This window comes from Pelophylax lessonae (assembly GCF_965119305.1).
Source record: "Pelophylax lessonae genome assembly, chromosome: 7".
Classification (NCBI taxonomy): domain Eukaryota; kingdom Metazoa; phylum Chordata; class Amphibia; order Anura; family Ranidae; genus Pelophylax; species Pelophylax lessonae.
In genome coordinates, this window is record NC_138774.1 from 197,333,189 (window position 1) to 197,346,844 (window position 13,656).

A 13,656-nucleotide genomic window follows, 5' to 3' on the forward strand; every position below is an offset into this window, starting at 1 on the left:
CTTTGTCTATCACATAAAATCCCATTAAAAACATTTACGTTTTTGGTTATAACAAAATGTGGAAAATTTCAAGGGGTATGAATAATTTTTCAAGGAACTGTATGCTTGAAATTGGTCAATCAGTACTCTGTCGACAATCACATAGGTATTTACAGTGTAACCCCCACCCAAAGCCCCACTTACCAGGAACGAGCACAGGAAGATAAAGGAGACAAAGTAGAAATATGCAAAGTCACTTCCGCATTCCGCTATGGTGTTACCGGAGCGTGGGTCACAGGGTCTGTTGCTGAGACAGGACAGCATGATCTCATGCCAGCCCTCCCCAGTGGCGCTCCTACAAGGGGGTTAGAACAAGCCATATCAGAGTCTACACTGACATACAAAAGGTTATCTACGAAAAAGCCCGTAGAGAGGTATATATCACACTGGTGGCAAAAACAGCAAGAAATACAATTAAACGTAAAAGGCACTTAATGAATAAAAAATGTTATTATGTAAGTGAAGAAGAGTGGGAAAGAGTTTTGAAGGAGCTGAAGGTGGGATTTTTCTTTAGTTTAGGAAGATTTGCCCTCACACCCAGCTGTGTTCCCAGTACAGGGAGTGAAAAGGGACTCTCCCTAGCAGGGGCAGAGCAATAAAACCTTGTCAGGGGTTCTAACCCTTCCCTTATCTAAAAAGTTACCTGAACAGAAGCATCAGTGCTTGAAAGAAGGTGCGGAAGTTATTGTGGCGGTTGATGGCGCTGTCATCAGACAAAGCAATGTTGCCAAATACCTGAAAATAAAAAGAAATCAGTAACAGGATATACACATACAACATTAGCACTTTAACTTCGCTCTGAAAAAAGAACAAAAAATAATAACTATTGGATAGGCATGTGAAGGTATGCACAGTTTTTTTTTTAATGACCAGAAAAGATCATGTTACATGTTTCACCTATATTTAGGGTGGGACAAGTGACATGTTCTAGCTCATGCCCCGTCTCCCCAACCCCCACCCCCGATCCCCCACTCCCTGTGACTGTAGGCTGGGGTTCTTCTCCCCGCACCAGCTGTCACTTTTTAAAACCACTGTGGCTGTCCAGGACATAGCCCACACAGCCGTGTCATCCATTTACAGGTTCTTGGGAATGAATAAGCTAGTCCACGGCAGATGGATTTGTAGTTACAGGGTCCATGCACACGATGAGCAGAAAAAAATGGCAGATTTGCATAGTAGCTTGTATAGCACAAGAGTTTAGGAGAGTTTATGGGCATTTGCTTTTATAAGCATTTTTTCTAAAACATTCCCATCTGCTCTTTTTTCATTATAATCAATGTACACTTGAATACGCCGAACGCTCTTAAACGCCACGTTTATGTGCGTTTATGAGCATTTAGCATTTTTTCTGCCTGAAATTTAAAGGTGAAGTTAGCCTTTAATGCAATATATATATATATATATATATATATATATATATTTTTTTTTTTATGCAAACACACTACTTGACTGCTTACCTGCATACCAATGATGGCATAGATGAAGAACAGCATTGCAATAAGGAGGCAGACATAGGGCAGGGCCTGTGGACAAAGGGAATATACCTCATAGTTACTGAAAATATTTTTTAAAACACAAAAAGTTACATTATTCTGCCACTGTAAAATTCCTGACCTTGAACGACTGTACGAACGTCCACAGAAGGATGCGAATGGTGTAACCTTGACGTAGCAACTTAATCAGTCGTGCAGCTCGAAATAATCTTAAAAAACTCAGGTTGATGAAATTTTCCTGTGTTGGGTGAAAATGTTAGAATGATTCAACAAAAGGCAAGGACAAAATGTTGGTATAACATTCCACAATGAGACCCATGAGCAAAGAGAAAGCCAAGCCCACTTCACTCCATTCCGAAGTCAAGCATAAAACTTGCAGCTTGCTTGGTGTTCACATACCAGAAGGTAGGACCAGGACCCAGACACATGCAAACATTCTTTCTGCTTCTCCTACTCTTAAGGTGACCATACACAGAAAGTTCTCATTAGTTGTTAGGCTGATAATCCAAATGACACATAAAAATTTGTGTAGGGTAAACTCTGCGTCCCATCAGTTTGTAACAAAGGAACCTGTGTGCATTGTTCTGTCATATGACATGTACATTTAAAAAAAAATATTAACAAAAAAGTTTAAAAATGATTCCAAGCCGGCTAGTTACCAATATATATTGACTGGGTTTCAGAATTTAAATAGTATTACTGCTGAGTCAAATAATGGGTTCAGGTTATACAATTTTGGTTTTTACTCTATAGTCCCATAAATGTTATTACCAGTATCATATGAAAAAGAAGCAAGGCATGATTTTTTTTTCAATAGGAAGACTCCTGACCACCCTAGGGTGTATTTTGGGGTTTAAACTGGTCATATATGGATACTGTTGGTCATTCAAAAGGGTCACTGTAAAAAAAGATCCCCCACTATATTAGAGCGGAGGTATACCCATTGATTTAATAGTTTCAAAAAACAGTTAACTTTCCCTGGATGCCGGAAATGCTAGCTGTCACATTGCTTGTGCTCTCAACCAAACTGTGAAACCATCCAATGGCTGGTGTCATAACGGATCACATGTGCAGCATCATAGCAGTTGCAGATTAAACAGAGGCCAAGATGGCAGCTTTCTTAGCTAAAAACGATAGGAGGGTTTACTTCCACTTTAACAAGTACTTTTGCAGGATTATGCATTAACTAGAAATTAACTTTGATTGGCTGCCTAGGTTTAGTGTTCTTTTGGTCTTCAACTTGGTGAAAAAGCCCCCTGTGTGTTTGGTTATTGTAAGAGAAGTAGAGTAGCAGCTTCTCCAAATTCTAGAACTGCAAAGAAATGTTGAACAAAAACATCCAACCTAACAAGATGACTTTTGATAAGTTTTCTCCAGAGTTCTTCACCTATTGTTTATATGCATAATACCATAATATATTATTGCGTATGGCCAGCTTTAGACTCAACATATAATTAATATTCTAGAGGTAGTTATTTCCAGAAGCTTTTAAACAAGATCCTATCATTCTTCACTTTTAGACCCCCTTTTCCCAGACCATGGCATGCTACCCACACATGACCCTTGGAGCCATCCCGCACATTCTTTGTAGCTGATTATTGGAAGCACAAGCATAGCAAGCCCACAGGCTGCAATCTGCAGGGAAAAGCAAAGCGAGGGTGATCACAATAGATGCATGGAAAAAAGAAATTGAGACGGGAACAATGGAACAGAAATGGTAACTATGCAAAATATAAAGAGGAGTCAGCTAAACAAACCATCATGAACTAAATTTGATGCTTTAAAGAGGTACTGCAACATACACACTTTGCAGGCCTGCATTTTGTCAGCAAAAGCCAATAGAGTCTATGATGACTTGCGCTTGGGAGTTTTTGCTATGCAAACAAAACTGGAAGCCTTGTTGTGTGTAGGTCAGAGATCCACTTTAAGATGAACACATTTAATTACACTTTTGATTTAATTTAACACAACTGTGAAATAGTTCAGGTGGGAAATTTTAGGAGGATAACTTTCATTCAGGAGATGAAGGCTTCATCACAATGGGCTAATGATCTCGTACTAACACATTTGCATCCATCTGTGCTGACTTCAGCCATGTACAAAGGTCTGAAATAGAGGTGCTGTCACTAAAGAACTGTGGGAGGTTGTGGGATGTACTCTTATGCTGGTAAGGGCTACTCAAATTGGTCCTCATGCAAAATTTGAAAATAGGCCCATCACATTATTATACAGATGTCTGTAATAGTCCCATGCCCTTCTTTAATAAATCAAAGACTTATGTTCAATGGTAAAATGGATGTGACGCTATATATATGTAATATATTTAACAAATCATTAGACAGCAATGTATATCCTCAGGCAAAGAACCTTTGTCAATAAAACAAACTTTATCTGTCCCTTAAACTGAGTCACATGATCCCCCCACAGTTGACCTGCTTGCATCGCTCCATGCAGTGGTTGAGATGACATGCAGAGGAACAGGTGTCACTGCTGTCTAGACATTACTATAACTATCTTGATTAAAACTTTCAGGCTGAAGAGGCCTTTTCTTACCATTAAATGTTCCCTTTGGGCCTCATTCAAATTAGATATCACAGATTTTTCTGTCATTTCCAGAGCAGAAAAAATGTGCCACCATAAGAAAATTTCTTGTTTTAGCATTGAAGTGCACTGTAGAAAACTTCTGCATGATGCATTTTTCTTCCACTGGCGTGCATTTTTAGTTCAAGCGTACTAATTGGGTCCTTGAAAATACACCCAAAACACACATGCAGGAACATGCAATATTGCATGCATTTCTTTGGAGTCTACTATAATGGAGCCTTAATTATTGTTTGTTACTTTAAAAGCACACAGGAGTGTCAACAAGCAGTGATTCCTGTTCCCCTTTTGCTGTGGAAGGGAGGCATTCAGGCTGGGGAAGGTCTGAGAAGATGTTTCCTGAGCAATACCAAAAAAAACAACAAGCACCTTCAACACATCACAGTCTTTCAGGCAGCAAAAAACAGAGTTGTGTGAGTGTAGGTTATATTATCTATAGTAACCATCAGTCTTAAGTGAAGGCCACTGCCAGTGGCTCTGAACATCATTTTGGGACTTGTTTTACTTAGTGGCTGGCAAAACTTTGCAACTTAGGTAGCAGCTCTCTTGTTCAGCAGTGTAGCACTACTGTTCATTGGCAGACATTTTACTTATTTATTGATATTTGTTTCTGTAAATTACATTGGGTTTTATATGTTGAAAATGTTGTACTATAATATATGTTTGCTGGGGATAAAATAGTATCCTCTATCCTTACATCATAGGTCAGGAGTGTGGTGTTTCTGTTGTTCACAAACGAGTGCGCTACATTTTTTCAAATGTGCAACAACATTCAATATGAAGACCATTTAGGTTTTAACGTTAACAAAAGGTAAACTCATGGAATATGGCTAAAGCTAACCATACACCATACAGGCAAATTATGACCTGTTCTTGATGAACCGGATGAAATCTGCTACATGAGTGGCCCTCTTGTTTCTCCTTCTTGTCATCATGCAAATGCAAAATCTAAGGAGCCAGATGGACATTTTTCAACCAAACAAAGGCTGTATCCAGTCAGATGTAAAACAGTCAACTGTATGGCCAGCCCTACTTTGCTGTTAGAAAATATAGACTGATTAAATGAAGTCATCACATTATTGCAGCAGTGTCCTCATGTACCCTCCCATCTACTTGTTTTTTTTCCTAAACTTCTTCTAGTATAAATGTAAATGTAAAATCTTATTTAGGTCCTTTTCATTGGACAAATGTCAAAGTCATCGTTGTCACCATAGCTAAATCCTAGAGACTTGGTAAATGTTAAGCTACAAATAATAGAATTTGTTCCTTTTTGTGCATGTGAATTCTTGTGAGTAAACCAGCTCAAGCGTGTCAATGGTTTTTTTTTTTTACTTGTAGAGATACTAGTTTTTGGTATTTTGCTGTTGAAAGATGAGGCATTTTTTAAATTATCCATGATATGTTGTCTTTATAAACAAAAAGAAGTACTGAAAGACATGTCAAAAATAAATCCCCCTGGAATTGCTCAATTAAAACACCTTCTTGAAGGTATGGAGCAAAAACTCATCCATAAGCAAGCAGAGACATCAGAGGAAGGGCAGGATGCAAAACATAACAAAAAAAAAGAAGATTGGTAAAAACAGAACCAACCGTGTTCTAGGTATGAGGTTGTCATGGGTGATTTTGGTACACGAGAGTTGAAGGTAATACAACATACAGAGACAGTGGGTATTTTTGGGGGGAAGGTTGAGATTATCCCGTATTGTATGTTGATTGAATAGCATGATTCGGCAGGCCGTGAAATAAATAAAAAAAGGAAAAAAATATAAAACAAAGGACACGAACACCAAGACCATGTACACACACAAAAGAAAAGATGAATTAAATCAAACAGATCATAAGACAAATAAGTTCGATGATTGTAAGTAAAAATATAGCTTTTCAACCATATTTTCAAATCGGGTTTATGGCTCGAGAAATACATTATACTGAAATACCAAAATAATCATTGCTGTGGAACAGTACACAGGATCATTTCCTTCCCGAAGAAGAGGGTGTTAGTTGGTATATATATATTTTTTGTAATTGCTGGAATTCATAGAGGTCTAGAACCCCTATGCAGTTTTAAGTGTACGTTGAGTGACTGACTGACTGACTGACCTCTCGGTGTCCTATACAGCATTTCTCTTTGACTCCTGTGTTCACAAGTTCCCATGTCTGCCCATCACCTGCAACAATTATGAGGGGGGGGGGTCCCATTTTCCCAAGAAAACGTATTTAATTAATCTTACATTTTAGAGAACACAGTGGAGTAATGACACTGTGTTTGATGGTGGGAAGAGCAAGACTCTGGGTAATCTTGCCCTGAAATTTAAGAAGTATCATGGTAGATCAGCTCTCCAACAAGAACTACAGTACAATAAGGTATCTCTTTTAGGTGGTACGACCCTTTAACCACTTGCCGACCGCCGCACGACTATCTACGTCGGCGGTCAGCCCCTCACAGGCAAACTAACGTAGGGCTACGTTGCTTGCTTGTGAGGGTCTAGGGAGCGAGCGCGCGCCCCCGGGGGCGCGCTCCCGCTCCCGCGTGGTCACGGACCCCCCCGCGCGTGTGACCAGCGGACCCGATGTCCGCCGGTCACTCGGCGATCGGCGGGGGAGAGGGAGAATGTCAGGCAGCTTGTGTAAACAAACTGCCTGTCATTCTCCTCGCTGCAAAGACACTGATAAAACGGATCTGGTATGTAGATCCGTTGATCAGTGTCCTTACAGCTAGAGCCACAGCCAATCACAGTAGAAACCACGCCCCTAGGGACACACACAGCCCCTCCCTTCCAAATAAAGTTAACCCCTTCACTACCAGTGTATTTTTACAGTAACAGTGCATATGTATAGCACTGATTACTGTAGAAATGTCACTGGTAACCCCAAAAGTGTCAAAAATGTCAGTCAAGGGTCCGATCTGTCCGCCGCAATGTCGCAGTACTGCAAAAAAAATCGCAGATCGCCGCCATTACGCGTTAAAAAAAAAAACAACAAAAATGACAAAAATCTTTCCCTTTGTTAGTAAACGCGATAACTTTTGCGCAAACCAATCAAAATACGCTTTTTGCGATTTTTTTTACCAAACATAGGTAGCATAAAACAAATTGGCCGAAAATTTTTAAAAATTTTGATTTTTACATTTTTTTTTGGGGGAATTTCATATAAAAAAATGTGAAAAATATTGCTATTTTTGCAAAATTGACGCTCTTTTTTTGTTTATAGCGCGTGATCAAAAAATCGCACAGGTGATCAAATACCACCAAAAGAAAGCTCTGTTTGTGGGAAAAAAAGGACGTCAAATTCGTTTAGGTACAGCGTCGCACGACCGCGCAATTGTGCGTTAAATTCACGCAGTGCCGAATCGCAAAATACCCCCTGGTCGGAATGGGGGTAAAATCTTCCGGGGCTTAAGTGGTTAAAGCATATCAAACTTTCTGAAAAATGCAATACTATAATCATAGCCATATATGTATTCATTCTTCACTGATCAAATCGTACCAATAATTTAATCAATCTAATGTTGAAATTATTATTTCATTTAACATGAGCAGAAAGCTGTACTGTGAAAAACTTAATTCTGTGCTTCAACCGATTGTTTTTAATTTCTAATCAAGAACAACAATCAAATGATTGATACCGAAAAAAGACTGGGTTCCTCCAAGCAATCTGATAATTTTTGTCTTTCATTAAATGCTGAAAAAAAAAATTATTGATCCTCTTGAGGGATCGATCAATATCTCAAATGATAGGATATATGCTCTGTGGCCAGCATAGGGCAGGGCAGTGAAAGCCTCAGAGATATAGTCATACGTGTTGCCTGCTTGTCCTCTACCCTTTGTACAAGCTTTTAAAGTATCCCAAGAAAAATTTCCAAATTTTACTTATTGCAGCAACTGACTGTCTACAGTCACAGTATACTGAGTCAGAATCATGCAGACACAGTTCTTTTGTCACTACTATAAGAAGTATTTCTAAACCTTTCCAACTGAAATGGGGATACTTTAGGAGCCTGAGCAAGTAAAAGGGAATATGATAAATACATTTTTATAAATTCGATTTTTGCTGTCCAGATTTCAATATCGCATTTGCCAGGAGGGTACAAAAAGAGTATGTTTTAAGGAATAGCATTCTCTAAAATTGACTTTTCTGTGTAGGGTGTAGTAGAGCAGGGTTCTTCAGCACTTTGCTAGATCTTTTTTTCTGACCTTGACTTCCTAATGAAAGAAAACATGGCAGGTTATGAGTTTGGCTTTTTAACCAGGCTGCTGTAGCCACCAGCCTAAATAAACTGTGTAGTCCTCTAGGGAATTCATTAGGGGTGCAGAAATGCTGCATTATATATGCTCTAGTGGCTTCTCCATAAAATTATAGGGAGAACATTGTGATAACAGTAGCTCAGTTGAAAAGCTGAGTTCCTTGCCTAAGTGACAGCACACCCACTGTGGGAAGGAAGGGGTGTCTCAAACTGCAGGCTCAAAATACGTTCATGATACCTTGGACATCATGGGAAGTCTGTGTTCCACTGCAATAGCTGCCTGTTTTTCAGCAGAGCTGGGTTGTGATCATCTCACTCCTTGTCAGAAATAGATCTAAATCCTTTTTTTTTTTCAGCAAAAGCTGTTCATAACAACGTGCCTGTTTATAATAATGATCTGTTTTCCATTTAATACGCCAACATTTTCTAAAAACCAAACCCTCCCCATTGATGTGTCAGCAAATCCTCTTACAAATAAGATTAACATTCTTTCATTCCAATACATTAATTAAACGTTTTCTCTTTGACCAATTAGGCATCCGTTATCTTTGTAACTAGCATACAGTACAGTGGCTTTTTAGGGAAGAATAAGTAATGGAAGAGGTTTCAGCATGTGTCCTATGGAAAGTCACATCGCTCCATAATATAGAATGTAATCTGCTTACATGCGATATTGTCGGCTGTCAACAGTTTACAAATCGCCAGCTGCAGAGGACCACAAGTCTCAGCTTTCCCTGCCTGCACAACAAATAGTGATTTGTGATTTATTCTAATTGTGATTGATTCTAAATGAAGGGACCAATAATGGGCCAATAAGACCTAAATGAAAACCTGGTTTAGATCAAAGACTATTTAAAAATATTTAAAAATTTATTCAGATGCATGTGTAGATATTCAGGTCTTTAAAATACAAATTTCATGTTTAAGCAGCAAATACCCTATGGCAGATTTATCTTGGATGGAAGATCAATCAAACCATGTTGAACTGCTTTTGATCACCCAAGATAAGTTGGTACTTAAGCCAACTGCCCAATTCCTTAAACCCTCTCCATTCTCTTAAAGAGTATGTAAACCCTAACAATGAACATCTCTTGTTTGCTCCCGTTTGGTTTCCTAAATATACCAATTCAAGTGTTTGATTATGTATATTCGTTAAGGGAACCTTAAACTTCCTGGTCTTTTTGCCTGTTCAGATGAGAAGAAGTGTTTTCAGGGCTGACAACACATGCTTAAAATTTCAGTGCAGAAAATACACTGTGCTTTCATGTCAAAGAGGAACATGGGAGCACACTAAATTTCTAGTGCATAAACAGTTTTTTTTGTATGTACATTATCTCACAGAAGTGAGTACACCCCTCACATTTTTGTAAATATTTTATTATATCTTTTCATGTGACAACACTGAAGAAATGAAGAAACAATTATTTGAAGTGCACCGTGCTAAAAACATATATAGGTGAAGTCCTCTCCAGTGAATGAAGGTGCACAAGTGCTTATAATTAATCAATATATAAATAGAAATAAATAAAGTCCAAATCTTGTGCAACTGGATAATCAAAAATATTAAAATGCTGGAGTGCTGATAACACCAAGGTGCTGGGGTACAAAAAATAAGTGCAGGGTGCCTTAGATCCCTCCAAGAGCCGCACTCACCAGATATGGTGGACCCCTAATAGGGGTCAAACCAGATATGAAATTTGAATGATCCATTGGCCAAGGAGGAGGCGGGAGCGGGAGGACCAGAGAAGACGTGCCGCCGGAGTTAGGAGAAGCCGTCCGCCAGGAGTCCGGGACTGAAGACAAGAGAAGCCGTCGCCGCCGGAGTGAGAAGAAGCCGCCTGCCGGGAGTCCGGGACTGAAGAGAAGAGAAGCCGTCGCCACCGGGCTGCTCCAGGTAAGTGCACTGGTCTCGGGGGGGGGGGGGGGGGCTGCCCACACTGCATTGAAGGGGGTACGCACGCTGAACTCTGCATTGTGGGGGCACAGCACAATATTTATTGCATTGAAGGGGGCACGCACGCTGAACTCTGCATTGTGGGGGCACAGCACAATGTTCATTGCATTGAAGGGGGCACGCACGCTGAACTCTGCATTGTGGGGGCACAGCAAAATGTTCATTGCATTGAAGGGGGCACGCACGCTGAACTCTGCATTGTGGGGGCACAGCACAATGTTCATTGCATTGAAGGGGGCACGCACGCTGAACTCTGCATTGTGGGGGCACGGCACAATGTTCATTGCATTGAAGGGGGCACACACGCTGAACTCTGCATTGTGGGGGCACAGCACAATGTTAATTGCATTGAAGGGGGCACGCACGCTGAACTCTGCATTGCAGGGGCACGGCACAATGTTCATTGCATTGAAGGGGGCACGCACGCTGAACTCTGCATTGTGGGGGCACAGCACAATGTTCATTGCATTGAAGGGGGCACGCATGCTGAACTCTGCATTGTGGGGGCACAGCACAATGTTCATTGCATTGAAGGGGGCACGCACGCTGAACTCTGCATTGAAGGGGGCATGTACGCTGGTCTCTGCATTGAAAGGGGGCATGTACGCTGGTCACTGCATTGAAAGGGGGCATGTACCTTGGTCACTGCATTGAAGGGGGCATGTACGCTGGTCACTGCATTGAAGGGGGCTTGTACGCTGGTCTCTGCATTGAAAGGGGGCATGTATGCTGGTCACTGCATTGAAGGGGGCATGTACGCTGGTCTCTGCATTGAAAGGGGGCATGTACGCTGGTCACTGCATTGAAGGGGGCATGTACGCTGGTCTCTGCATTGAAAGGGGGCATGTACGCTGGTCTCTGCATTGAAGGGGGCATGTACGCTGGTCTCTGCATTGAAGGGGGCATGCTGGTCACTGTTTTGAAGGGGGCACACTGGTCACTGTACATTGAAAGGGGGCACGCTGGTCACTGTGCATTGAAAGGGGGCACACTGGTCTCTCTGCATTGAAAGGGGGAACGCTGGTCTTTCTGCATTGAAAGGGGGCACACTATACCTTAATTACTGAAGGCCCCTTTCACACTTTTGTGACCTCAAAGTCACACAATTTTTTACAGCGTTTTTTGCCGAAAAGCAAAGCCTATTACATTTTTCTGTTTGCGCCCCCCCAAAAATTTTGAGCACCAGCCGCCACTGGTGCTCGGTAGTGCGGATGAAAAGGCCACATAAAGTGACCAGTGCTTCCAAGGTGACACAGTGACAGAATATCACAGCAAACTGTGCACCCCCTTGTGAGTGGGTGCTCATCTTATGATATGCGACTATGCGATTAAGCTATAGTCAGATAGCGTTTAGTGGGGTCTGCTTGATATTCCCAGGTAAGGATCCTTCCCATATAGCAGCTATTTCCATAAGGCATCAGATGTGTACCATACAAAAGAAAAACTCAAGATAGTGCTGGCATCCTTTTAAAACTGATAAATTTATTAAGGGAATAAAGATAGCACTCACATTTAAAAGGTGCTCAAGTGCACCACTCTATAGTCGCTTAGAACAATCTCCTATCCGGGACTCAATCGTGGTGGTGTGGTGAGAAAACACCTCCCGACCTGCTTAGCAGCAGCCTCACTGAATCGGTGTAGTGTTCCGTCTGTCCTTGCCCCTCCCCTACGCGTGGCGACACAAGGGACCATGTGTCTTCATCGGGTGGATATGATATCACAGTTTGCTGTAATATTCTGTCACTGTGTCACCTTGGAAGCTCTGGTCACTTTATGTGGCCTTTTCATCCATACTACCTAGCACTAGTAGCACTTTCTGGAAGAAGCTATTTCTATTCAAGTTTGCACTAGTTCAACAATATGGACTTTACACATATTTATTATTAGAGACTCTATATTTGCACATTATGGATTTTGAACATGTATATTATACATTTATTTAGCACTTTGGCACTTTTAGAGAGGTTCACTAGCATACCGCCACTGGTTCAGTCGGATTCACATTTCTTCACTTGTGTATATTTGTTTTTTCACATTGGGCACTTTATATCATTCATTTATATTGATATTGGTTTGATGGACCTGCTTTACACAATTTAGTATCTGTTGAATATATTTTTATGTATACATATATATTTTTTTATGAATACACGCATTGGAGATTATTTATGTATGAATTGTTTAAGATCATATTTTCAGTTCACTATATATTTTTGCGCAGCATTTTTTGGTATATATTAAAAAAAATCCCTTTCCAATATTGAGCTCTGAAGAAGGGGTGAAACAGCCCAATGAAAACTGGGGCCATTGCTAGCCTTTATCAAGCTGTTAGGACAGAATGCCATCTATAGACACAGAAAGGTCAGAAGATTTGACAATGAAAAAGATCTTTATTCAGAGAATTGTTTTTAATATTTCAGGCTAGGTATGATTCCTGGCTAAGCCTTATTTAAGTAAAAAAAAACTGATAATCGAGATTTTTATTTGACTTTAAATCAAGGTTAAAAAATATATAATTTTTATATTTTTTATGCATAAAAGATTAGCTTGATGTAAATTGATTCATGTGTGCTAACATTTAAAAAAAAAAACCCTCTGTACAAGGTCACCTATTTCAATAGCTTTCAAAAGGGGGGGGGGGGCGGCTTTCAAAAAAATTGATAAAGTATGGGGAGGTTGGCTTTATTCCACCATCACTGTTTCTGATTAGGGCACTTCTTATTACCATTTTTTGCCAAAAACATTTGTGAAGTCCTTAACGCCTGTGTTTATGTTACAAATGAGTTAAGCTACTGAGTGGTTGTTGGGGGCTTGTAAACCCCCATCTGAGGTCTAATTACCTGAATTATCAATCTTTAGGGCAATCTGCTTGATGCAATTTATCGCTCCTGTGTATGGATACTGTGGGGGGTTGGAGTAAGCACTTATAGAATACCTTTGTGGTACTGTCCTAAATGAGGGTTGTGTTACGCTAGTCATGGGCATGTCTTCTTCCTACCCTGCTACCTTTATAGGTGGCAGGCACTTTTTTTTTACGTTTTTTGGTCGAGGCTTTTTTGGGGTTGTTTTCTTGTTTTACCTTGTACAGAGCCACGGGGGAATGATGATTCATTATAAAAAAATAAGATGAAGTTGTATTTTAGAAGCGCTAGTCGTTCAACATTCAGGCTACAGGTCCTAATAGAACTTTCCCAGGACACATGGCATTTTCATGAAGATGAGTGATGCTGCCCTTGTTATTTGCATGGCAATTAAAAATGCAAATTACAAGGCAATTAATAACCAGGACAGAGGGAAGGGTAGTAGTGTTATGACTTTATCCTCAC

The 13,656-nt window shown here is 40.4% G+C and overlaps 1 protein-coding gene across 1 annotated transcript in view; it reads right to left on the reverse strand.

The window, feature by feature from the left end:
- CACNA1B (calcium voltage-gated channel subunit alpha1 B) overlaps positions 1-13,656 on the reverse strand; it is a 450,568-nt gene that overhangs the window by 61,395 nt on the left and 375,517 nt on the right. Inside the window, exons 33-36 of the mRNA XM_082263407.1 lie at positions 1,654-1,770; positions 1,497-1,562; positions 683-774; positions 184-334 (exon numbers count right to left, since the gene is read on the reverse strand). Of these exons, the coding sequence (XP_082119533.1) occupies positions 184-334; positions 683-774; positions 1,497-1,562; positions 1,654-1,770 (426 nt within the window). The remainder of the gene's footprint in view (positions 1-183; positions 335-682; positions 775-1,496; positions 1,563-1,653; positions 1,771-13,656) is intronic.